The sequence below is a fragment of the Ceratotherium simum genome, chromosome 14 (assembly GCF_057802395.1).
Source record: "Ceratotherium simum simum isolate JZ-2026a chromosome 14, ASM5780239v1, whole genome shotgun sequence".
Taxonomy (NCBI): Eukaryota; Metazoa; Chordata; class Mammalia; order Perissodactyla; family Rhinocerotidae; genus Ceratotherium; species Ceratotherium simum.
Genome location: NC_141913.1, coordinates 9892915 through 9918206, shown reverse-complemented (window position 1 = coordinate 9918206; position 25292 = coordinate 9892915). Strand labels below are relative to the sequence as shown.

The 25292-nt window shown below is 36.4% G+C and overlaps 1 protein-coding gene across 5 annotated transcripts in view; it reads right to left on the bottom strand.

The window, feature by feature from the left end:
* ESCO1 (establishment of sister chromatid cohesion N-acetyltransferase 1) overlaps positions 1-25292 on the bottom strand; it is a 79607-nt gene that overhangs the window by 38090 nt on the left and 16225 nt on the right. For 4 of the 5 annotated variants that reach the window (XM_087439007.1, XM_087439011.1, XM_087439012.1 and 1 more), the window contains exons 2-4: positions 8694-8792; positions 3313-3415; positions 932-3076 (exon numbers count right to left, since the gene is read on the bottom strand). In XM_087439007.1, the coding sequence (XP_087295133.1) occupies positions 932-2482 (1551 nt within the window). In that variant the 5' untranslated portion in view covers positions 2483-3076; positions 3313-3415; positions 8694-8792. Of the gene's footprint in view, positions 1-931; positions 3077-3312; positions 3416-8693; positions 8793-19819; positions 19953-25292 lie in introns of those variants that run through there. The other variant, XM_087439009.1, reaches the window with a different exon arrangement.

Genomic DNA, 25292 nt, shown 5'->3' with positions numbered 1-25292 from the left:
TGAAAATCACAACACCTCGATTCTAATCCTATTTGTGCCCCCAAACATGTGACCTAAATCACACTCCTCTCTTGCCCTCAGTTTTCTCACTATAAAATTAAATAACTGGAACAAATTAGTGGAGTTTTTAAAATCTGTATTATAGAGCTCCAGAGTTTTACGCACATAAAATTTCTGCATATTGCTTTTATATATTGGCATTTTTATCTATGATTTAATTTGGAAAGAAATGGGCTCAAGCTGCTCTTACAGAGTTTCAAAACTACGTCTTCAGATAATCATTCAAGCTTCTTCCAGCTATTAGATTCTGTTTTGCACTTTATTTTTCCATCTTAAAAATTCTTGGCCACTACAATTTTATTCTTAGACTGAAGATTGAAGTATTTACATCTTTCACACATTTTGTTTGTCAACTGTTCAAAGGCCACACAAGTCAAACCAAAAGGCATCCCTACTACTAGAAATGTTTAATATTTAAATTTCATCAGGTGGAAAAAAGTTGATTTGTGCCAGCTGAAATTAATTTTAACAACTTGGTGAGAACTGAGCCCAACTTTTAAGTTCTACATTTCAGTCACTATGAAACATAGTTTCTGTGGTTACAATTAATGGAAAAAGAAAACAAATTAGTGTGCTAAATGAAAAAGAAAAGCTAGAATTCAACAGGTTTACGTTTCACATAAAATAAAAATGAAGGGTGACAATGAGGAAACAATGAGAAGCATTCATATAAATGTGAGACATCTAAACCTGTCAGCAAGTTCTATCACTCACTACAAGATTGGGTCAATAAAACCCTTGCTAACAACTCAACAGGATACCTTAACAAATGATGCTTCAGTCTTTTATGAGCTGAAATATGTTGTAAAACATTTATTTCTTATTAGAAAGTACTCAGACATCTCTACTGTGCATAATGAAAATAGATTACCTTATCTGGTGTTGACTGAAAAGAATCTTTCATCTGGTTATCCAATGGTGGGTCGGGACATGGTTTTATCTGATTATCCAAATGACAAATTTCAGGAGCCCTTTTTGTGGTTCTATTAACTTCAACTGTAGTATCACTAATTTTAACTTCTTCAGAATTAATTTCTTTCATTTCTTCCTGCTGGCAAGCTATATTTTTATCATCTTGTGGTTTTGCCCCTATAAATGTATTTTGAGTTACTGGATGATGCATTTCTAATGTTGGTAGTGAAAAACTGGTTCGTAATGAGCCCAATTTAGGGGAAACTTGAGAGTCCAACTTATTTTGCTGCACAGAGTTAAATTTTGAGAGTTTAATTTTAGTCCAGTTGGAGTTCTTTTTAGTTGAGCTGTTTATTCCATTTAGTATACATTTCACAGGCTTTGTTTTTCTGCTGGGAAAGAAGCGATTACATTGAACATCCCGATTTGTTTCCTTCTGATGAAGTATTTGTCTTTCAATATCAGTCTCTTCCAATTTTATTTCTGTCGGCTTCTCTTCCTTTACATTTTCCATTTCTGAAGATTCTTTTTTTACCTCTACAGTGTCTGACTCAATTTCACCAGCAATTTCTTCACAGAGCTGTAAAATGCTACCTCGTTTGCTCTTTCCTGCTTGCTCTAGCTCATTATCTACACTTCGTTCAGGCACTAATGGCTGTGGACTACTTTGAGATTTTGCACTATTATTCACTTGTGTGTGAACTGACTTTATCTCATTCTTTTTGGAGACCACTGATGTAGCCATTTTTGACCTTTTTATCTCAGAAGGTACAGGCACAGATTTTGTTTTCTCTTTTCTAGTATTCTTCTGAAGACACTTTTCAGATCCTTTTATGCATTCAGAACTACAATTATAAGCTGTGTGATGCTCTACTTTGCGTTTTTTTCCTTTTGGGGAATTTATTACCTCATTAATTAATGGATTTTCATCCTCTTTAGAGTCAGACTTCATTTCTAGTACTTTTCTTTTCACATGTTTTTGACCTGTTTTAACTTTATTAGATTTACTTTGAGTATTGCTACAATGCTCTTTTCTTGTTTGTGGCAAACTCTGTTTAACTGCTTGAACTTGACCCTGAATTTCTCTACTACGCAGAGACCTTGTTGAAACCTCTGTTAACTGTTGCAGCCTTTGTGATCTCCGGGTAAGCTGTTCATTTGCTCTAGGGGGTTCATGCACTGATTTTTTCTGAGACAATTTCTTGCTTTTCGTAGATTCCTGTTGTGAATGTCCCTTCACAGTCACCATATTTTTATTAATTGATTTACTAGCTTTTTTATCATTGGATGTTGCCTTTGCTGACCTTGTACTCATACATGTTCCTAATTCAGGCTGATTTATTTTATTTTCACTAGAAGATTTAACTACTGATTTTATAGCTTCCTTTGGAACTGACTTTTTTGCTAGATTCCTTTGAGAATCTTGAATTTGTATTTCTAAATTCTTATCTTCACTTCTTTTAATAACAGTAGAGGAATTTTCTTTTGATTTCTCCTGAATGGACATCATTCCTGAGTAAGGTCTTCCTTTTCTGAGCAGTTTTTGAGAGGCTTTTCGTGTCCTGGTGGGTGTAAATGCTGAGTGTCTAGTATTATTATTGAAGAGCAGATCTTAAAAATCAACTTTAACTGATGCTGATACACATTTTCAACAAAAATACTAGTTTGCTTCAAGTAAGATTTCTGTCATCCCTAGGACATGAGAAAAGCTAGTATGAAGGCTGAAAGATATTTGCTTTACTTTGGACAAGGCAATAGAAATTCAAGGAAAATTTAACTCTAATTTGATATTTTTAGAACTTTTTATTTAAAAAATTTTAATTCAGGTTCAATTTGTTTTGTTAATTTTTCAACTAATATTGGTTTTCAGGCCTAGCCCTATTACTGGAGGAGTTATCACTGACCTATCTGTTTTGACAAAGTTTTGGAAAACTTTTTTCTTCTGAAGTCTACAGTTACTGAACTTTGATTCATTTGAAACATGTCTTACAGCTAACACGTTTTTTTCCTTGTTTGCTGAGTCTGTTGGTTTCAAGTTCTTATCTAACGTCTTTCGTTTAATAAAATATTCTATTAACATAGATTTCCTTTTGTGTTGCCATTTCTGAAAAATAAAAAAAAAAAATTAAATTTTGTACAATCCAAGAAATTTGGCAATGCTGACACTATACAGAAATAACTGTGATTTATAGAAAAACTAACTTCTTCTGAATTATTTAGTCTGTACACTTAAGGCTAACAGAATAAAGCATCCCAAGTAGAGTCTTACAAATAACCAATAATTTGTTTTATATAAGCATAGAATAGTTGAAAATCAGTCTATTTCTTGAAGTTACTTACATTTCTTTTCCCACAAGACAGAATTGATCTTTCAGCCACCATAACTCATGAAAATTTGACAAAACCATTCCTTATAATATCCTCTTAACACATTACACAGCACCTAAAAGAAAAAGTATTTTAAAATGTTTAAAAGGTACAAAGGAAGGTCCGGCCCCATGGCTTAGCGGTTAAGTGCGCACGCTCCGCTACTGGCAGCCCGGGTTCGGATCCCAGGTGTGCACCGACACACCGCTTCTCTGGCCATGCTGAGGCCGCGTCCCACATACAGCAACTAGAAGGATGTGCATCTATGACATACAACTATCTACTGGGGCTTGTGGGGAGGGGGGGGAGAGAAAGTAAATAAATAAATAAATAAATAAATAAATAAATAAATAAATAAATAAATAAATAAAAGGTACAAAGGAAAGATACAATCATTCAATCACCTCTCATCACATATAACACTCCATAATTTTACCCTGTCCTACCCATTAGTCTTCAGAGCTCACTTTATACACAGCACTTAATTTTAGCATTTCTAACCTGAAGTAAACTGTGGTACATGCATCCAAGGGAATAGTATGCATCCATTTTATGCTGTAGAAATAAGTTTTAAAATACAAAAACAATCCATAATGTGTACATGTAACGGATTAAACTGGTAAAGTAAAATCCTATTTTGAGGAAAAACAGTGCACATAAAATAACTATATACATAGAAAAACAATGACACAGTTAAAAAGGCAGATTTGAACACACGCACTTACCTCTACTCTCATGTAAAATCTACTTTAAAAAAAGCAATAGATTAAGACAAAACCATAAATCCAAAAGATAAAGAAAAGAGTAGATGATAAAAATAAAAAGCATGGGAGCTACAAAGAAGGACAAATAATAACTAACCTCCAGGCACAAGAAACCTGAATCCTAAACTAGAAATGGGGAAAGCTGAGAAGCAGCTCTACTTAAACCACAGAATCCTCCAAGACTCAGGGATTGGCAGTACCAGGCTCCACAGGAGATGGGGAAGAAAATTGGACTCAAAAAAGCAGAAAGACTCCCAGATTGCCATTCCAATTACTAGCACCCAGAAGACTGCCCCTGCATCATTCCCTGAAGACAGGAAGTATAAATCTCTGGAAGGAGCACAACAAAAGGTCTTTGGTCTGGGGGTTCAACAGTCACAGCTGAAGGAAGAAGTTTCATACTGACAAAAGAGCAAATAAATAGGAGTACACATACTGATTCCTAAAACCCACTCCCTCCACTCAAAGCCCTCTTTGCCTACTCTGAGCCTCCTAGAGGACAGCAGCTAAGCCTATACCTTCCCGGAAGGAAACTAATGAATTATATACACACACACGCTCACTTACATCCTACAGTCAGGAGATAACCAGCCCACCCAGCCCACCCACCATCCAAACACACCCAGCTTCTAATCAGTTTTTAATGTCTCACTTGTAACCATGAGCAGATAAACAAGAATCACCACATACATGAGGAAAACCTTAAAATGAAAAAAACAGGAAACAAGTAATTTGGAAAAAACAAACTATGCAGAGACAAAACTAAAAATAAGCTAATTCATTCATGTAACAAATATACAAGAACATTCACAGTACAAAAAGGAAGTCCTGAAAATTAAAAATAACATAAAAGAAATGAAAAAGTCAATAGAACCATTAGAAGATAAAGGTCAAGAGATCTCCTATAAAGCAGAACAAAAAGACTGAGCTGGCAAATAGGAGACAAAAGCTAAGAAAGTTACAGGACCATCCATGAAGGTCCACAGTCCAGTAATTGGGGTTTTAGAAAACAGAGAAAAAGCACTGAAAAAAATCAAGAATTCAAGACATTTTACTAGAACTGAAAGACTTGAGTTTCCAAATTAAAAGAGCCAAGAGCATCTAACACAATGGATGAAAGAAAAAGATTTTAAAAAGCATATCATGAGGACAAAAAGATGACCCTCAAACTTTTAGAGGGGGAAAAACTTCTTGAACACATACAGAAGATTAAGACTGAGAGCTACATGAGACCTCTCAACAGCAAAAGCAGAAGAGTGATAATGGGGAAATCCTTCAAAATGCTGAAAGAAAATTATTTTCAAAGTAGAATTCAATGCTCAAAAAATTAGGTGTGAGTCTAGAATAAGGATATTTTCAGACACATAGGGTTTCATTACCTTCCACACATCTTGTAGAGAAGTGCACCACAAAACGAAGGAGTTAAAATGAATCAGAGGAAGAGCAGAGAGTTCAGAAGCAAAAAAAAAAAAAAAAGAAAACAAGAAAAGATGTGTGTCTTTACTGAAGTTCATATGAATAAATTAGACAATTAAAAAGAATTTTTAAAAAGAATTGCTATTGATAATACAGATATATAGCCACTCTTGATTCTTTACTCATGCCTCTAAAAGGAATGACTTGGCAGTTGAAGGACTGAGGACATTTTTAAATATATCTTTCTTAGTGTTGTCAAATTTTGGAGGGTACAAACCAAAAAAGTATCCTGGATATATGTGATAACACAAGAAGTCTCCCATTAACTTCAGCAAGTATTTTTTTTAAAAGTGTTGCAGAGGTGATACAATTAAGCAAGCGAAATAAATAACAAACAAAAAACTGAAAGACAGAAAATTACTATTAGCAGAAAAAAATTCAGGACAATCAACAGAAAAATTATTAGAATGTGGATTCAGTAAGGTGAATAAGCAAAAATAAACATTAAAAACTTAAAAACTTTAAGTAAACAATAATCAACTGAAATATATAATAGAAGAAACTATCACATACCAGTTACAATAACACACACATACATAAATCAACTTAAAAAGTAATGGGGTGTAGATTTGTGCTTGCTGATATTAAAATACACTTAGCTGTAACAATTTAGTTCCAACATATCAATAGACAAGAGATTAACGGAACAGAAGAGACTCCAAAGATAGGCCCAAATGCATGAGGGAATTTAGTACATATAAAAATGGTGTTAATTTCATTAATTTCAAATTAATGAAGAAAAGATTACTCAACAATTGGTGTTAGTACAACTAGGTAACCATCTGAGTAATTTTGGTTTAAGAGTGAGATAACGTCCAGGAAAAATTTAATCATTAAAAATTAAAACATAAAAAAACTGATTAAAATGTGGGAGAATTTTAATATTTATTTTTAGAATGAGAAAAGCTTTCAAGCCTTGTTAGAAAATTCAGAAGCCAAGTTTGAGAGAAAAGACCGGGGGAAAAATACTGGTAAGAAATAGCCAAGAGCTAATCACCATAATACATGCACAGGAAAGAAACCACAGATGGCTGGTGTGATAATAGAATAATATAAATTAGAAGGAAAACAAAATACCATTTTTCACCTATCAGATGGCCAAAGATCAAGAAGTTTAACAACACAGTCCTGGCAAAGGTTTGTAACAGGTACTCTCACATTATTGCAGGTGATTCAACGTCTATGCAGGACAACTTGGCAATATCTATGAAAATTATAAATGCTAAATTTCAAACAATTCCATTTCTAGGACTTAATATTACAGATATATTTGCACAAGTGCACAAAAGACACAAATGTAGTAAATACAAAATTCTTTGCAACACTGTATCAACAGACTGAATACCCCCAACAAACAACCATCACTATAAGCTACTTAAATAACTGATGATACATTCATGCAATACAATACCACGCAATCATGACAAAGCAGAGCTGAGATTCAACTCAATTCCAGGCAAAATTCCCACAGGCTTTTTATATAGAAATTGACAATCTGATTCTAAAACTCATGTAGAAAAGCAAAAACCAAGTATGACAGTCAAAGCCTTCTTTATTTATTTATTTTATTTATTTACTATTTTTTTGGTGAGGAAGATTGGCCCTGAGCTAACATCCATTGCCAATCTTCCTCTTTTTGCTTGAGGAAGATTAGCCCTGAGCTAACACCTGTGCTAATCTTCCCCTATTTTGTATGTGGGACGCCGCCACAGCATGGCTTGATGAGCGGTGTGTAGGCCCGTGCCCAGGATCCAAAACCGTGAACCTCTGGCCACCAAAGGAGAGTGCACGAACTTAACCACTATGCCACCAGGCCAGCCCCCCAAAGCCTTTTTTTTTAAAAGAACAAATTTGCAATACTGACACTATCTGATTTCAAGAGACTGACAATAGGACAGGCACAGAGATCAATGGAACAGAGATCAATGGAACAGAGAATCCAGAAACAGACGCATACAATTATAGCCAATTGAGTTTTGGCAAAAGTGCCAAAGCAAGTTCATGGGTAAAAAGAAAGAATGAAAAAAATGGTGCTAGAACTACTGGATATATCCAACTAGAAAAAAAGAACATCAACCCTTCTCATACAACCCACAAAAATAATGTGAGATTGATCACAGACATTAATGTAAAACTATAAAACTCTAGAAGAAAAAGGTGAAAATCTTTGAGACTTTGAGGTAGACAAAGATTTTTTTAGGCAAGAATCCTACTCATTCCACATATGTCCACATAAAAACTTATTCAAAAATCTTTAAAGCAGCTTTACGCACAATACCAAAATCTGAAAACCCAAAAGTCAAGGGAATTGGATAAACAAAATATGGTGTGTCAATATAATAGAAAGCTACTCAGCAATCAAAAGGAACAAACTACTGGAACAATATGGATGAAACTCCCAGTCACAATGCTGAGTGAAAAAACTAGACACAAAGAGTACATAATGTATAATTCCATTTTTCATGAAATTCTACAAAAGGCAAACTAATCTACAGAAAAAAGAAAGCAGATGAGTCATTGCCTGGGGTCAGGGGTGGAGGGAGAGAGAGACTTTTGGAGGTGATGCAATGTGTGTGTGTTCTGTATCTTGATTGTGATGGTGGCTCGAAAAGCGTGTACATTTGTCAAAATCCACCAAATTGTACATTTTAAGAGGGTGCAGTTTATTGTACATAAATTATACTTTAATAAAGCTGTCCAAAAAACAGAGCTATAAGTAACTGATACAGACCTACAACCAAGAAACATTGTTAAACCAAAAAACGCAAGGTGCAGAACAGGGTGTACTTCCCTTTGTGTAAAAAGAGAAAAGAGAGGCAGTGGGAGGAAGAAAATGTATAGAAACATATGCTTGCTTATGCACACAATAGGTAGGGAAGGATGCACAAGAAACTAGTAATAGGGAAGATTTCTGGGAAAGAGAACTACAGGACCAAGTGTCAGTGTGAAAAAAGCTTCCTCTTCACTATATACCCACTTATATGTTTTATTAAGTAGACATATAACCTTGTCAAAAAATTTAAATGTTAAATTTCTCTGAAAATATAAAGTATATTTGTCACACTGACTAACCATCTCAGAAGGCACGAAATGATGAAAGTATAAGCCACTTACCTTACTAAAATGGAAATCACATATCACTTTTTTAAGTTGATTGATGATGCTCCCAATGAATGATGCTTCTAATAACTTCCAGTGTGTTTGGGAATTAATCTAAAAAAAAAAAAAATTCTATAGCTAAAGTAAAACAATCTATTTAAAAAACATGAGAATACAAAAACTGTATTGTCTTATTAACTGATAGATTAAAACAACTTAGGGCCGGCTCTGTGGCTTAGCGGTTAAGTGCGCGCGCTCTGATGCTGGCGGCCTGGGTTCGGATCCCGGGCGCGCCCCAAGGCACCACTTCTCCGTCCAGCGCGAGGCCGAGTCCCACGTACAGCAACTAGAAGGATGTGAACCTATGACATACAACTATCTGCTGGGGCTTTGGGGGGAAAAAAATGAATAAATAAAATCTTTAAAAAAAAAAAAACAACTTAGACTAAGCTAGACTAAGTAAACAGGCGCCTTGTGACAATTTTTCACTATTACATGCAAAACATCACACACTGAAATATAATCACCATCTCATTTTTATACCATATAGATTTGGTTTTCCTTCAAAAATAACCACTACCTCCTTACTCCAATCGCCACCTCCACGGAAGGAGTATATTTTTCCTTCCCAAATGATGCTGAGCTTAGCCATATGCCTTACTTCAGCCTCATACTGGGCAGAGTAAACTTCCCCGCCCCCAGAGCGTTGGCGAACTGACTTGCATTGGCCAATGGGATGTTAGCAGAAACGATGCACACAGAGGTTTGAAATGTCTTTGTGCAGTTGGGCTTGCCCTCTTGTACCTCTGCCACCACGAGAAGAGTTTCACCAGGTAGATGCTGCCCCTTCAGCCCCAGAATAAACACAAAGAGTAGAAATGAGCCAAACCCCAAATGAGGTGCCAAGCATAACCTACAAGGAGAAGGAAAGCCCACTCACACCCACAGCTGCCTAGCCAAGCCTAACCTAAATCACCTAATCCACAGCTGCTCTATAGATGTGTAAGCAAGAATAATTAATTGCTGTTTTAAGCGACTGAGTTCTAGGGCAGTTTCTCATACAGTGATAGCCAACTAATACATATTGCAGTTAATTTTTATTTTCTGGGAAGCTCCAAATTTACCAAATATTAAGTCTCACAGGTACAATAACTTGAAAAAACAGTGATAGCTCATTTAATTTCCTTTACTACTTTAGAACTAAGAACTCTAATTTTATTTATTTATTTATTTTTTGTGAGGAAGATCAGCCCTGAGCTAACATCCATGCCAATCCTCCTCTTTTTGCTGAGGAAGACGGGCCCTGGGCTAACATCCGTGCCCATCTTCCTCCACTTTTTTATATGGGACGCCGCCACAGCATGGCCTGACAAGCAGTGCCTCTGTGCGCTCCTGGGATCCGAACCCGGGCCGCCAGCAGTGGAGGGCATGCACTTAACCGCTACGCCAGGGGGCCGGCCCCTAGAATTCTAATTTTAAAAATGATGAATTACTCTACTTGACTTCTTTTCCTCCCAATTTCTAAATATTTTAATATAATACTTGGCAGTTGGCACTCACCTTAGAAAAGAGGTAGATTGATACACAAATCCGTAGGAATTGCCAATCATCTGTTCAGGTATGCTAGGGATGACTTCACTTTAGATTGCTCTACATGCTAAATCATCTCTAATCTAGCATTACACAACTTAATAACCCTCCCTCCCATTAAATAAAATCTTGCAAGCAAGAACCAAAATGTATTCTCTAACCTGTTAGCAAGTTGACAAGACACCTCCCTACAATCCAGAGCTAGTTTATTAATATAATCCTAATGAAATCAATATTGGGGCCAAAAAACAATAATCAAACTTGACATAAAATGACCACTTCAGAAAACCCACAATAACATTTATATTTTACTATAGAAAGATATTTTACAAGATACATGTTAGAAAGTACCCGAGAAATTAAGAGTACACCCAGTTGTCTGCAGTGCTTACAATAAAATGTACTCAAAATTCACCTCCTGATAGTGTACAATTTAGTGGTTTTTAGCATATTCAGAGTTGTGCAACAATTACCACTATCTAACTCCAGAATATTTTCATCACTCCAAAAAGAAACCCCATACCCATTAGCAGTCTTTCCCCATTCCCCCCTCCCTCCAGCCCCTCGCAACTACAAATCTACTTTCTGTCTCTACGGATTTGGCTATTCTGTACGTTTCACATAAATGGAATCATACAACATGTGGCCTTTTGTGAATGGCTTATTTCACTTGGCATAATGTTTTTTCAAGGTTCAAATAACGTTATAGAATGTATCAGTAATATCTTGTTTCTTATGGCTGAATACTGTTCCATTATATAAATATACTACATTTTGCTTACCTATCCATCAATTGATGGAATATTTGATGAGTTGTTTCTACTTTTTGGCTATCATGAATAACGCTGCTACGAATAATCCTGAATTAGTTTTTATGTAAACATGTTTTCAAGTCTCTTGGGTATATACCTAGAAGCATAATTACTCGGCCATATAGTAACTCTAAGTTTGACTTTTGAAAGATTGTTTTCCAAACCAGCTGCATCATTCTTTTTACATTCCCACCAGCTATGTACGAGGGTTCCAATTTCTCTACATCCTTGCCATCATTTATTAGTATCTTTTTAAATTTTAGTCATCCTTTTGGGTGCAGAGTGGTATCTCGTAATTTTGATTTGTATTTTACTAATGACTACATTGAGCATCTTTTCATGTGCTTGTTGGCCATCTTTTTTTTTTTTTTGGAGAAATGTCTATTCTAATCCTTTCCCCGTTTTTTAAATTGGTTCTTTTCTTTTTATTATTGAGTTGTAACAGTTCTTTACCTGGATATCAGACTCTCATCAGATGTATCATGATATTTTCTCCAATTCTGTCGGCTGTCTTTTCACTTTCTTGATACGGTCCTTTGATGCACAAAAGTTTTAATTTGATGAAGTCCAATTACCTATTTTTTCTTCGATTGCTTGTGATTTACGTGTCATATCTAAAAAACCATTACCTAATCCAAGACCAGGAAGATCTACATCTATGTTTTCTTCTATGAGTCTAAAAGTTTTAGCTTACATTTAGATCTCAGGTGTATAACATAATGATTTGGTATTTGTATACACTGCGAAATGATCACCACAACAGGTCTAGTTAATACCCATCACTTACACAGTTACAAAAAAAATTTTTTTTCTTGTGATGAGAACCTGTAAGATCTATTCTCTTAGCAACTTTCAAATATGCAACACAGTCTTGTTAACTATAGTCACCATGCTGTACATTACATCCCCATGACTTATTTATTTTCTAACTGGAAGTTTGTACCTTTTGTCACCCCCCTACCCTATTCCACTCCCACCTCTGGCAACCACCAACCTGTTTTCTGTATCTATGAGCTTTTTTTTTATTCCAACACATTAAGTGAGATTATACGGCGCAATATTTGTGATTTATAAGAAAAATATACATTTGGTCATTCAGATGACCAAAATATATTTCTCATATACATGTGGTCTTTATTCATGGTTCCTGGCTCACAGCTCCCAAAACCCTTAGAATTTCTCGTGTTGAGAGTGATAAAGGTGTCTTTTGTTATGTTAAAGGAGAAGGGCTGAAGGTTGAATTAATCACCAATGGCCAATGATTTAATCCATCATGCCTATGTAATAAAGCCTCCATAAAAACCCAAAGGACAGGGTTCAGAGAGCTTCTGGGTTGGTGAAGACGTGGAGATTTGGAGGGTATGGCGTGTTCAGAAAAAGCATGGAAGCTCCAAGCCCTTTCCATATATCCTGCCCTACGCATCTCTTCCCTCTTAGCTGTTTCTGAGCTACAACCTTATATAATAAACACGTGATCTAGTAAGTAAAACGTTTCTCTCAGTTCTGAGCCACTCTAGCAAACTAATCAAACCAGAGGAGGGAGTTGTGGGAACCTCTGAATTATAGGCAGTCAGTCAGAAGCACAGGTAACAACCTAGGCTTGTGACTGGCTGGCGTCCGAAGGATGTATGGGGGCGGGGGCAGAGTCTTGTAGACTGAACCCTTAACCTGTGGGGTCTGATATTATCCCCCAGTGGATAGTGTCAGAATTGAGTTGAACTGCAGGACACCCTGCTGGTGTCCGAGAATTGCTTGGTGTTGTGTGGGAAGCCCTCCTCCCCCCCGCCCCACCCCACACACACACGGAAACTGGGTCCAGGAACCTAATTTACGCAGTATTTGTCTGTCTGTCTCATTTCACTTAGCATAAGGCCCTCTAGGTCCATCCATGCTGTTGCAAATGACAAAATTTAATTCTTTTTATGGCTAATACTCCATTGTGTGTGTGTGTCTGTGTGTGTGCGCACGCGTGTGTGTGTATATATTATCCATTCATCCATCAATGGGCACTTAGATTGTTTCCATATCTTGGCTACTATAAATAATGCTGCAGTGAACATAGGGGTGCATGTATCTTTTTGAGTTAGTGTTTTTCATTTCCTTCAGATAAACAGCCAGAAGTGGAACTGCTGGACTGTCCGGTAGTTCTATTTTTAATTTTTTGAGGAACCCCCATACTGTTTTCCACAGTGAGTGCACTAATTTACATTCCCACCAGCAGTGCACAGGGTCCCCTTTGCTCCGCATCCTTGCCAACACTTGTTGTCTTTTTGATAATAGCCATTCCAAGGTGTGAGGTGATATCTCATTACAGTTTTGATTTGCATTTCCCTGAGGATAAGAGATGTTGAACACCTTTTCATGTACCTGTTGGCCACCTGTATGTCTTCCTTGGAGAAAATGTCTATTCAGATCTTCTGACCATTTTTTAATCTGATTGTTTGTCTTTTTGCTATTGAGTTGTATGAGTTCTTTATATATTTTAGATATTAACCCCTTAAAAGATATACGATTTGCAAAGATTTTCTCCCATTCAATTGCCTTTCATTTTGTTGATGATTTCCTCTGCTGTGGAGCAGAAGTTGTTTAATTTGATGCAGTCCCACTTGTTTATTTCTGCTTTGTTGCTTTTGCTTTTGGTGTCAGATTCAAAAAATCATCACCAAGACTTATGTCAAGGAGTTTACCGCCTATGTTTTCTTCTAGGAGTTTTATGGTTTCGGGCCTTACATACAAATCTTTAATCCATTTTGAGTTAACTTTTGCATATAGTGTAAGACAGTGGTCCAGTTTTATTCTATTGCACGTGGCTTTCCAGTTTTCCCAACACCATTTATTGAAGAGACTGTTCTTTCCCCACTGTATATTCTTGGCTCCTTTTGTAGTAAGTTTTTAAATGAGGAAGTGTGAGTCCCTCAACTCTGTTATTCTTTTTCAAGACTGTTTTGGCTATTCGCTATGAATTTTAGGACCAGCTTGTCAATTTCCGCAAATAAGTCAGCTAGGATTTTGAACGGGATTACACTGAATCTGTAGATCAATTTGAGGAATACTGCCATCTTAATAATAAGTCTTCTAATCCTTGAACATGGATATCTTTTCATTTATTTAGATCTTCTTTAATTTTTCTTAACAATGTTTTGTAATTTTCAGTGTACAAGCCTTGTATTTCTTTTGTTAAATTTATTCCTAAGTACTTATTCTTTTTGATTCTTATTCTTTTTGATTCTATTATAAAAGGAATTGTTTTCTTAATTTCCTTTTTGGATAGTTCATCAATAATATACAGAAATACAAGTGATTTTTGTACATTTATCTTGTATCCTATCACCTTGTTGAACTCATTTATTAGTTCTAATAGGGTTTTGGAGGATGCCTTAGGATCTTCTACATATAAGATCATGTCATCTGCAAACAGAAATAGTTTTACTCATTCCTTTCCAATCTGGATACCTTTATTTCTTTTTCTTACCTAATTGCCTTCACTAGAACGTCCCGTACAATGCTGAACAAAAGTGGCAAGAGCAGACATCCCTGTCTTATTGACGATCTTAGGAGGAAAGCCTTCAGTCTTTCACCATTAAGTATGATGTTAAATATAAGCCTTTCACAGATGCCCCTCTATTCCTATTTTGTTGAGAGTTTTTATCATGTGAGGGAGTTGGATTTTGTCAAATGTTTTTTCTGCATCTGTTGAGAAGATCATGTGGGTTTTTTCCCTTTAATCTATTAATATGGTATATCACCTTGATTGATTTTCATATGTTGAAGCAACTTTCCCCTGCTGGGATAAATCTCACTTGGTCATGGTGTATAATCCTTCTTATATGTTACTGAATTCAGTTTGCATGTATTTAGTTGAGGATTTTTTATGCGTATATTTACAAAAAATACTGATCTGTAGTTTCATTTCTTGTGATGTCTTGTTCTAGTTTTGATATCAGGCTTATACTGGCCTCACAGAATAAGCTGAGAAGTATTCCCTCCTCTTCTATTTTTTGGAAGAGTGTGTTAAGCATTGGTGTTAATTCTTTAAACATTTGGTAGAATTCACCAGAGAAGCCATTTGGGCCTGGGTATTTCTTTTTGGACGTTTTTTTGATTACTAACTCAATCTCTTTATTTGTTATAGGTCTATTCAGATTTTCTATTTCTTCTTGACTCAGTGTCTTTCTAGAAATTTGTCCATTTCATCTAGGTCATCAAAATTGTTAGTATTCCATTGTTCACAGTATTCCTTTATAATCCTTTCTTATTTCTCTAAGGTTGTTAGTAATAGCCCCTCTTTCATTCCTCACTTTAGTAATTTGAGATCTCTTTTTTCTCGTTAAAACCATTTTTTTAAAAAGATAGGCAACTTAGGTTAGCTTTAATTTCTAGGCCCAACAGCAAATCAGAAGTTTTTTAACTGTTCTATAGCCAACTGTCAATTCTGTATACTGGTCTAAATTCCATAGAGACAAGAACAGCACTGACCTTAAGGAGCAGCTGTTTCCATCCTCTAATCCTATGTCTCTCATTCTTGAGCAGCAAAGTCTCTGCCAACCAGTTGCCCCATGTGGGGTAGCTTCCAAAGGAAGGAATTAAGTATCATCCCAAGGCTTCTAGTTATTATTCATTTTTACTGGGTTTCTCCATAAACAGAAAAGGGGGGGCTTTGCTAACCATACAGACCTGTGTTTATAATCTATTTTGAGAACTTTATGCTTGATATTTATTAACGGACTATCCAATTACAATTTCTGTATCCTTAAAATAGGCAGAACACAGAACAGGCAGTGCATTACACCTATGCAATACAAAGTCTAAGATGCACTTGGAACTTCTAAGAAGTGGAATTTTCACAGGAGAAAAAAAAATTTGAGTGTCCTCTACTGACAGCCACCTTCTTGGATTTGTGTCTACTATTCAATGGGTCATGATCACTTCTGCTACAGGCCTCAAAAGACAGGAAGTAAACATCCAACCATCTATTCATGTACAAATTAGAATGTTCCTTAAATTATCAAACAGTTAAGGACAAACAAATATTAGCAAATTTAAGGGTCCTAGAATAAAAACAAAGCTAGAACTTGATTTATCTTGACCCCACTAATGAAATTCCTCAATCTTATAAAGGCTTCTAACAAAAACACCTGTAGCTCACATTATAATAGTAAAATATCGAATGCTTTCTCCCTAAGTTCAGAAAGAAGACAAAGATGTCCTCTCTTACCACTTCTATTCAACATTGTACTGGAGGTCCCAGCTAATGCAATAAGGCAAGAAAGAGAAAGAAAAGGCAGACAGATTGGAAAACAAGAAGAAAAAATTATTTATTTACAGATGACATGATTATTCAAGTGGAAAGCACTAAGGAATCTACAAAAAAGACTATTAGAACAAACACATGAATTTAGCAAGGTCACAGGATAAAGGCCAATATACAAATATCAACTGAATTTCTATATCTCAGCAACAAAAAATTGGAAAAACAAAAATTTTTTAAAAACACAACTTACAGAACATCAAATACTTAAATAAATTTAAAAGATATGCAATACTTCTACACTGAAAACTATGAAAGAGTTTCATAGTTACTAAGTTAGTTACATAGTTACATTTAGTAACACAGTTAATAAAATTACTAACAGAAATTAAAGAAGTCCTAAATAAATGGAGAGATATACCAGATTTGGAAAACTCATGTATTATTGTCAAGATATCTATGCTCCCCAAATTGACCTACAGATTCAATATTATTACCAATCTAAATCCCAGTAGACTTTTTGAAAGAAATTGACAAAATGATTCTAAAATTTATGTGGAAATGCAAAAAATCTAAGATAACAAAATCAATTTTGAAAATGACAAAGTTGGAAGCTATAATAATTAAGAGTGCAATATTTGAGAAAAGATAAACAAATCAATGGAATGAAAATAGAGTCTAAAAATAGACACAGTTAGACAAACAACCAAATTCTAAAATGAGCAAAAGACTTGGACTCTTCACAAAAGATCATTTACAAATGGCTAATAAAGACCTGAGAAAGTGTTCAACATCATTAGTAATCATGAAAAGGCAAATCAAAAACACAATGAGATACCACCACAAACCCACTAAAATTAAATCAAAAAGATTGACATTATTCAGTATTTGTGAGGTTGTGGAACAACGTAGAACTCTTATAACATTACTGATGGGGTGAAATGGAATACTTTGGAAGTTCGGTACTTTCTTATAAAGTTAAATGTATACATACCCTGTGATTCAGAAGTTCCACTTCTAATCATTTACCCAAGAAAATGAGAACATATAACCACAAAAAGATCTGTACAAAAATGATTATACAAGTTTTATACATAATAGCCAAAATATGGATGCAACCCATATTAATCATTAGATAAATAAAAATAAACTGGTATTTTCATGCGATGAAATACTACTCAGGGTAAAAAAAAAAAAACATAAACATGCTGTTTATGCGACAACATGGAAGAAATTAAAAACCATGATGTTCAGTGAAAGAAAAACAGAACAGTACATACCATGTAATTCCACTTATATGAAGATTCTAGAACATGTGAAACTAATCTATAGTGACAGAAAAGACAATCCTGACAACCTGCCTCAAGTGGAGTCAGGAACATACTTGAATAGGTTCCAAGGGAACTTTAGGGGATGAGAGAAATGTCCTTTATCTTGATTGGAGTGGTAGCTCCATGTATGTTTATGTGCCCAAACTCATGAAACTGTACAACCTTAATCTGTGTATTATAATAAATGTAAAATATACCTCAAAAAAACCATTTTGCAAAGAAACATTTTTATAAGGCTTGCAGGGTTGCAGAGAGCTTTGTTTTTTAGAAGTTATGAATATTAATTTTGATATGACACTGTTTGGTTTTTAGATATAAATTACTTATAAATAACAAGTGTTTCTCCTCACACAACAGCAAAAACAATACCTAACAAGTCAAAGCTTTTTCACACCAAACACAGTATTAAAAAAAATCACACCAGGTATGTAAATGTTATCTCCTCAGGAAAGAAAGTCAATTCCTTCAGGGAGGGGTTAACAGTGCCTTTTTTTTATGCTCCCAACAAGCACTTTATTCAATGCACAAATCTTTACTATGCCTCTAATACAGGACTTCTCAGTTAATATAGGCACTACCTGTTTACAGTCATGCACTGCATAAGGACGTTTCAGTCAATGACAGACCACATACACAACAGTGGCCCCATGAGATTAGTACCACACAGCCTAGATGTGTAGTAGGCTATATACCACCTAGGCAGGTTTACCTAAGTACACTCTAAGATATTCGCACAATGACGAAATCACCTAACGACGCATTTCTCAGACCATATCCCCGTCGTTAAGCTATGTGAGACCGTATATAGTAGCATAGGTCCTCCACTAGAAGATAAGCTCCATATCATTTTTGTACCCCAGTTATTAAACAATAACTATGTCTATTTACAAATGATGGATTTGACCACATATAGAACCATGGTATCTTAAGAGTTGGAGGGCCCCTAACTGTTATCTACTGGCATTAGAATCCTGAAAACTGCAAAAATGCCTCAAGAATAGCTGTGCCAAAATCTATAAGGGGAGTTCAACTCTAAGCCCACTCATGGGCAGTAATTTTTAAAACATTTTAGCCTTGGAAGTTTATCTAAAGGTTAAAAACATAAAATCATGTTAAGAAGAAGGGGGGGAAGGGAACAAGGGGAAGGGGAAAGGAGGAGAAGCAGGTGCTGTTGCTACTTACTATTTCCATTCACAACCCACCAAACTCACATACCTGAGTCAACATCTGCCCACTAGGACAGTGGCCTCTAAGGCTATTCTGAACAGCACAGTTTGAGAAAGAGTAATCGAGAGTTGCACTGTCCAATACGGTATCCATTAGCAACATATAGCTATTAAGCACTTGAAATGTGGCTAGTCCAAACTGAGATATTCTATAAGCATAAAATACACATGGGATTTCTAAGACTTAGCAAGAAAAAAAGAACGTAAACTATCTAATTGGTAATTTGTATATTGACTATATGTTGAAATTTCTTTTCTATATTGAGTTAAATGAAATATTAAAATTAATATCACTTGTTCCTTGTTTTAATTTTTAGTGTGGCTACTAGAAAATTTTAAATTACATATACGGCTCACATTTGTGGCTTGCATTTTTTTAATGGACAGTGCTAATACTGGTCTAAAGAACTAAAACCAGAAAAGGAAAACTAGCACTAGTTTCAATATATATCTGCTAGAAGTGATATAGGTTCCCACCCTGCTGTGTACTACCAGTGGGCTATTCTTTTTTTTTTTTGACAAGGTGGGTAGTAAATGGAAACTCAAAACAAACATGTGGGGACATCTGGGCAGATACAGAGGAGGCTGAGAACTCTGAACTCCCAAATCCCCCTGAATATTCCTTGCCTGCAGATGAACCCCACCCCCAACCAGCCTTCTCCTATATAAAAACCTTTCAGTTACTACACCTGAGCCGGGTGCCTCAAAAGGAAATACCAATTCTCCTCAGCCAAAGGAGAATTAGATCCCAACACACTCCAGAGAAATGAGAGACCAGTTCTAGGAAGAAACAGCCTCTACACTAACCATCAGCCCACTTTTGAAGCCTATAATCCAAAAGTCTGGAGATCAAAAGTGGATTCTAAAAGTAATAAACCAACAAAGATGGAATACAAGACTTGATCTGACCATTTACTGTCATGGATGGACTCACCTGATATTCTCTTTCTGCAAAAGGCCAAACAGCAAATATTTTAGCCTTTGTAGATCACACATAGTCGCTCACACATTCTTCTTTGTTTTGGGGTTTGTTTGTTTTTTTTACAACTCTTAAAAAAATGTAAAACCGAGTGACGTCAGCATCATGGCAGAGTGAGCTTCCCCAACTGAACTCTCCCCCTCTAAGACACAACAAAAAGGACATTCATATTCCAACAGAAGCTATTCACATAACACAAGGGACATCTGAGGCACCCAGGCAGCCGTACACCCGAGGACTGAGGTGCTGGAATCTCCAGAATAAGTGGAAGGAGCTGCTTCGGCTTGGCCTGTGCGCAGGCTCCACCTGACTTGGCGCCAGCAACTTTGGCCCACCACACTCCAGTTCCAGCTTCTTTGGCCCAGTGCACTCCAGTTCCAGCTTCTTTGACCCAGCGGCGCTCCAGCTCCTCCTTCTTCGGCTCAGCACACTCCAGTTCCAGCTTCTTTGGCCCAGCGGTGCTCTAGCTCTCCCTTCTTTAGCCCAGCACACTCCAGTTTCAGCTTCTTTAGCCCAGCGGCACTCCAGCTTTTCATTCCTTGTCCCAGTGCACTCCAGTTCCAGCTTCTCTGACCCAGCAGCACTTCAGCTGCAGTTGCTTCAACCCACCCACATGGAAGCCCCAGCTGCTTCAGCCTAGCTGCCCTCCAGCTCCAGCTATTTCCACACTTCCCCGCCACAAGCCTCCACTCAGCCACGCCTCAGATCAGCCAGGGGCCGACAAGAGTGCCCACAGATTGAGGCAGGCCAGAATACATAACCCTTGACTCCCACCCAGCGGCAGCAAGAGGAAATTGTGACCATATATTTTCACTATGAGGAAAGGTAAGCCAACACCAACAGGCACCATGCAAAAATATATTAAATCTCCAGACCAAAAGGAAAATGACAAGCACCCAGAAGTCAACCCGGAAAGCACAAAAATGTATAACCTTAATGACAGAGAATTCAAAATAGCCATCACGAAAAAGCTTAATGAAATACCAGAAAACACCGACAGACAATTCAGTGAAATCAGGAGTTTCTTCACAAAAGAGATTGAAACTATAAAAAAAAAACCAATCAGAAATCTTAGAGATGAAAAACACAATAGAGGAGATAAAGACAAATCTGGAAGCCTTAAGCACCAGAGCTGACAATATGGAGGAAAGAATTAGCAATACTGAGAACACCAATGCAGAAGTGCTCCAGAGGGAGGAGGAAGGAAAACTAAGACTAAAAAGAAATGAAGAAACCCTCCGAGAAATATCCGACTCAATTAGGAAATCCAACATAAGGATTATAGGTATTCCAGAGGGAGAAGAGAGGGAAAAAGGAGCAGAGAACTTGTACAAAGAAATAATATCTGAGAACTTCCCAAACCTGGGGAAGAAGCTGGAAATACCAGTGAATGAAAGCAACAGATCTCCTAAATATATGAACATGAAAAGACCCTCTCCAAGGCACATAGTAATAAAGCTGGCAAACGTCAACGACAAAGAAAAAATATTAAGGGCAGCTAGACAAAAAAAAAACAACATACAAAAGATCTCCTATCAGGCTCTCAGCTGATTTCTCAACAGAAACTTTACAGACTAGGAGAGAGTGGAACGATATATTCAAAATTCTAAAAGACAAAAACTTTCAGCCAAGAATACTCTATCCAGCAAAAATAGCCTTCAGGTATGATGGAGAAATAATAACTATCCCAGATAAACAAAAGCTAAGGGAGTTCATTGCCACAAGACCCCCCACTACAAGAAGTGCTCAAGGCCCTCATCCCTGAGGAAAAAAAGAGAAAGGGGATTCAAAGTTTTGAACAAGGAGGAAAATAGGTCATCAAAACCAGAAAGATTGCAGTCCTCTATCAAAATAGATTAGCAAACACTTAATTATAAAACCAAAGATCAAGGGAAGGTAAGCACCAAACATAAATATAACCTCATTATATGTAACACGAACTTGCAACACAAGAAGGAATAAGATGTCACAACAATAACATAGAAGGGGAAGAGGAAAGAGGTTGAATCAACTTAGTCTAAAGGAATCAGAGGCCATCAAAAAATGGACTATCACAGCCACGAGATTTTTTTATATAAACCTCATGGTAACCACTAACCAAATAATCAGAACAGAATCACACACGATAAAGAAAGAGAAAACTAACAGAACCCCCACACAGAACTACCAAACTGCACTAGTAGTCCGAAACACATGGAATGAGAAACAAAAAAATGCAAAAGAACCAGAAAAAGAGTGATAAAACAACAACAACAAGCCCCCATATGTCAATAATTACCCTAAATGTAAACAGACTGAACTCTCCAATCAAAAGACACAGAGTGGTGGGATGGATTAAAAAACAAGACCCAACAATATGCTGCCTCCAGGAAACACATCTCAGCTCTAAAGACAAACACAGGCTCAGAGTGAAAGGATGGAAGACAATTCTCCAAGCTAATGGCAAACAAAAGAAAGCAGGTGTTGCCATACTTATATCAGACAAAGTTGACTTCAAGATAAAACAGGTAATGAGAGACAAAGAGGGGCAATATATAATGATAAAAGAGACATTCCACCAAGAAGACACATCACTTTTAAATATATATGCACCCAATACAGGAGCACCAAGGTACATAACGCAACTATTAACAAACCTAAAAGGAGATATTAACAACAACACAATAATAGTAGGGGATCTTAACACCCCACTCTCATCAATGGACAGATCATCCAGACAGAAAATAAATAAGGAAACAGTGGATCTAAATGAAAAACTAGATGAGATGGACTTAAGAGACGTATACAGAGCACTCCATCCAAACACAGCAGATTACACATTCTTCTCAAGCTCGCATGGAACATTCTCAAGAATAGACCATATGTTGGGAAACAAGGCATGCTTACATAAATTTAAGAAGATTGAAATCATAACAAGCATCTTTTCAGACCATAATGCCATGAAGTTAAAAATCAACTACAAGGAAAAAACTGGGAAAGTGACAAAGCTGTGGAGACTCAACAACATGCTACTAAACCACCAATGGATCATTGATGAAATTAAAGGAGAAATCAAAGCATATCTGGAGACAAATGAAAATGAAAATACACTGTACCAACTCATATAGGATGCAGCAAAAGCGGTCCTGAGAGGGAAACTCATGGCAGTACAGGCCCACCTTAAAAAACAAGAAAAAGCCCAAATAAGCAACCTCAAACCACGCCTGACAGAATTAGAAAAAGAGGAACAAACTAAGCCTAAAGTCAGCAGAAGGAGGGAAATAATAAAAATCAGAGCAGAAATAAATGAAATTGAAATTAAAAAAACAGTGGAAAGGATCAATGAAACAAAGAGCTGGTTCTTTGAGAAGATAAACAAAATTGACAAACCCTTAGCCAGACTCACCAAGAAAAAAAGAGAGAAGGCTCCAATAAATAAACTTAGAGATGAAAAAAGAGAAATTACAACAGATACCAGAGAAATACATAAGATTATAAGAGAATACTATGAAAAACTATATTCCAACAAATTGGACAATCTAGAAGAAATGGATAAATTCCTAGACTCATACAACCTTCCAAAACTGAAATCAAGAAGAAATAGAGAACCTGAATAGACCAATCACAGTAAAGAGATTGAAACAGTAATCAAAAACCTCCCAAAAAATAAAAGTCCAGGACCAGATGGCTTCTCTGGAGAATTTTACCAAACATTCAAAGACTTAATACCTATCCTTCTCAAACTATTCCAAAAAACAGAAGAAGATGAAACACTTCCCAACACATTCTATAAGGCCAACATCACCCTGATACCAAAGCCAGGCAAAGACAATACCAAGAAGGAAAACTACAGACCAATATCCCTGATGAACATAGATGCAAAAATCCTCAACAAAATATTGGCAAATCGAATACAGCAATACATTAAAAAGATCATACACCATGATCAAGTGGGATTTATACCAGGGACACAGGGATGGTTCAACATCTGCAAATCAATCAATGTGATACACCACATCAACAAAACAAAGAATAAAAACCACATGGTCATCTCAATAGACGCAGAGAAGGCTTTTGACAAGATCCAACATCCATTTATGATAAAAACTCTCAACAAAATGGGTATAGAAGGAAAGTACCTTAACATAATAAAGGCCATATATGACAAACCCACAGCTAACATCATACTCGATGGGGAAAAACTGAAAGCCATCCCTCTGAAAACAGGGACAAGACAAGGGTGCCCACTCTCATGACCCTTATTCAACACAGTACTGGAGGTTCTGGCCAGAGCAATTAGGCAAGAAAAAGGAATGAAAGGAATCCAAATAGGCTACGAAGAAGTGAAACATCTCACTTGCAGATGACATGATCTTACATATAGAAAACCCTAAAGAATCCATTGGAAAACTATTAGAAATAATCAACAACTACAACCAAGCAGCAGGGTACAAAATCAACTTACCGAAATCAGTTGCATTTCTATATACCAACAACGAACTAACAGAAAGAGAACTCAAGAAGACAATCCCATTTACAACTGCAACAAAAATAATAAAATATCTAGGAGTAAATTTAACCAAGGAAGTGAAAGACCTATACAATGAAAATGAAAACTACAAGACATTACTGAGCAAAATCAGTGATGACATAAAGAAATGGAAAAAGATTCCATGCACTTGGATTGGAAGAATAAACATAGCTAAAATATCCATACTACCTAAAGCAATCTACAGATTCAATGCAATCCCAATCAGAATCCCAAGGACATTCTTCACGGAAATAGAACAAAGATTACTAACATTCATATGGGGCAATAAAAGACCCTGTATAGCTAAAGCAATCCTGAAAAAGAACAAGGCTGGAAGCATCACAATCCCTGACTTCAAAACATACTACAAAGTGATAGTAATTAAAACAGCATGTTACTGGTACAAAAACAGACACACAGATCAATGGAACAGAATCGAAAGTCTAGAAATAAAACCTCATATCTATGGGCAGCTAATCTTTGACAAAGGAGCTAAGGACATACAGTGGAGAATGGAAAGTCTCTTCAATAAATGGTGCTGGGAAAACTGGACAGCCACTTGCAAAAGAATGAAAGTAGACCATCTTCTTTCGCCATACACAAAAATTAACTCAAAATGGATCAAAGACCTGAAGGTGAGACCTGAAACTATAAAACTCCTGGAGAAAAATATAGGCAGTACACTACTTGCCATCAGCCATAAAGGGATCTTCTTGAATTCCATGTCTACTCAGACAAGGGAAACAAAAGAAAAAATAAACAAGTGGGACTTCATCAGATTAAAGAGTTTCTACAAGGCAAATGAAACCAGGATCAAAACGAATAGGGAACCCACCAGCTGGGAAAAAATATTTGCAAACCATATATCTGACAAGGGATTAATCTCCATAATACATAAAGAACTCACACAACTGAATA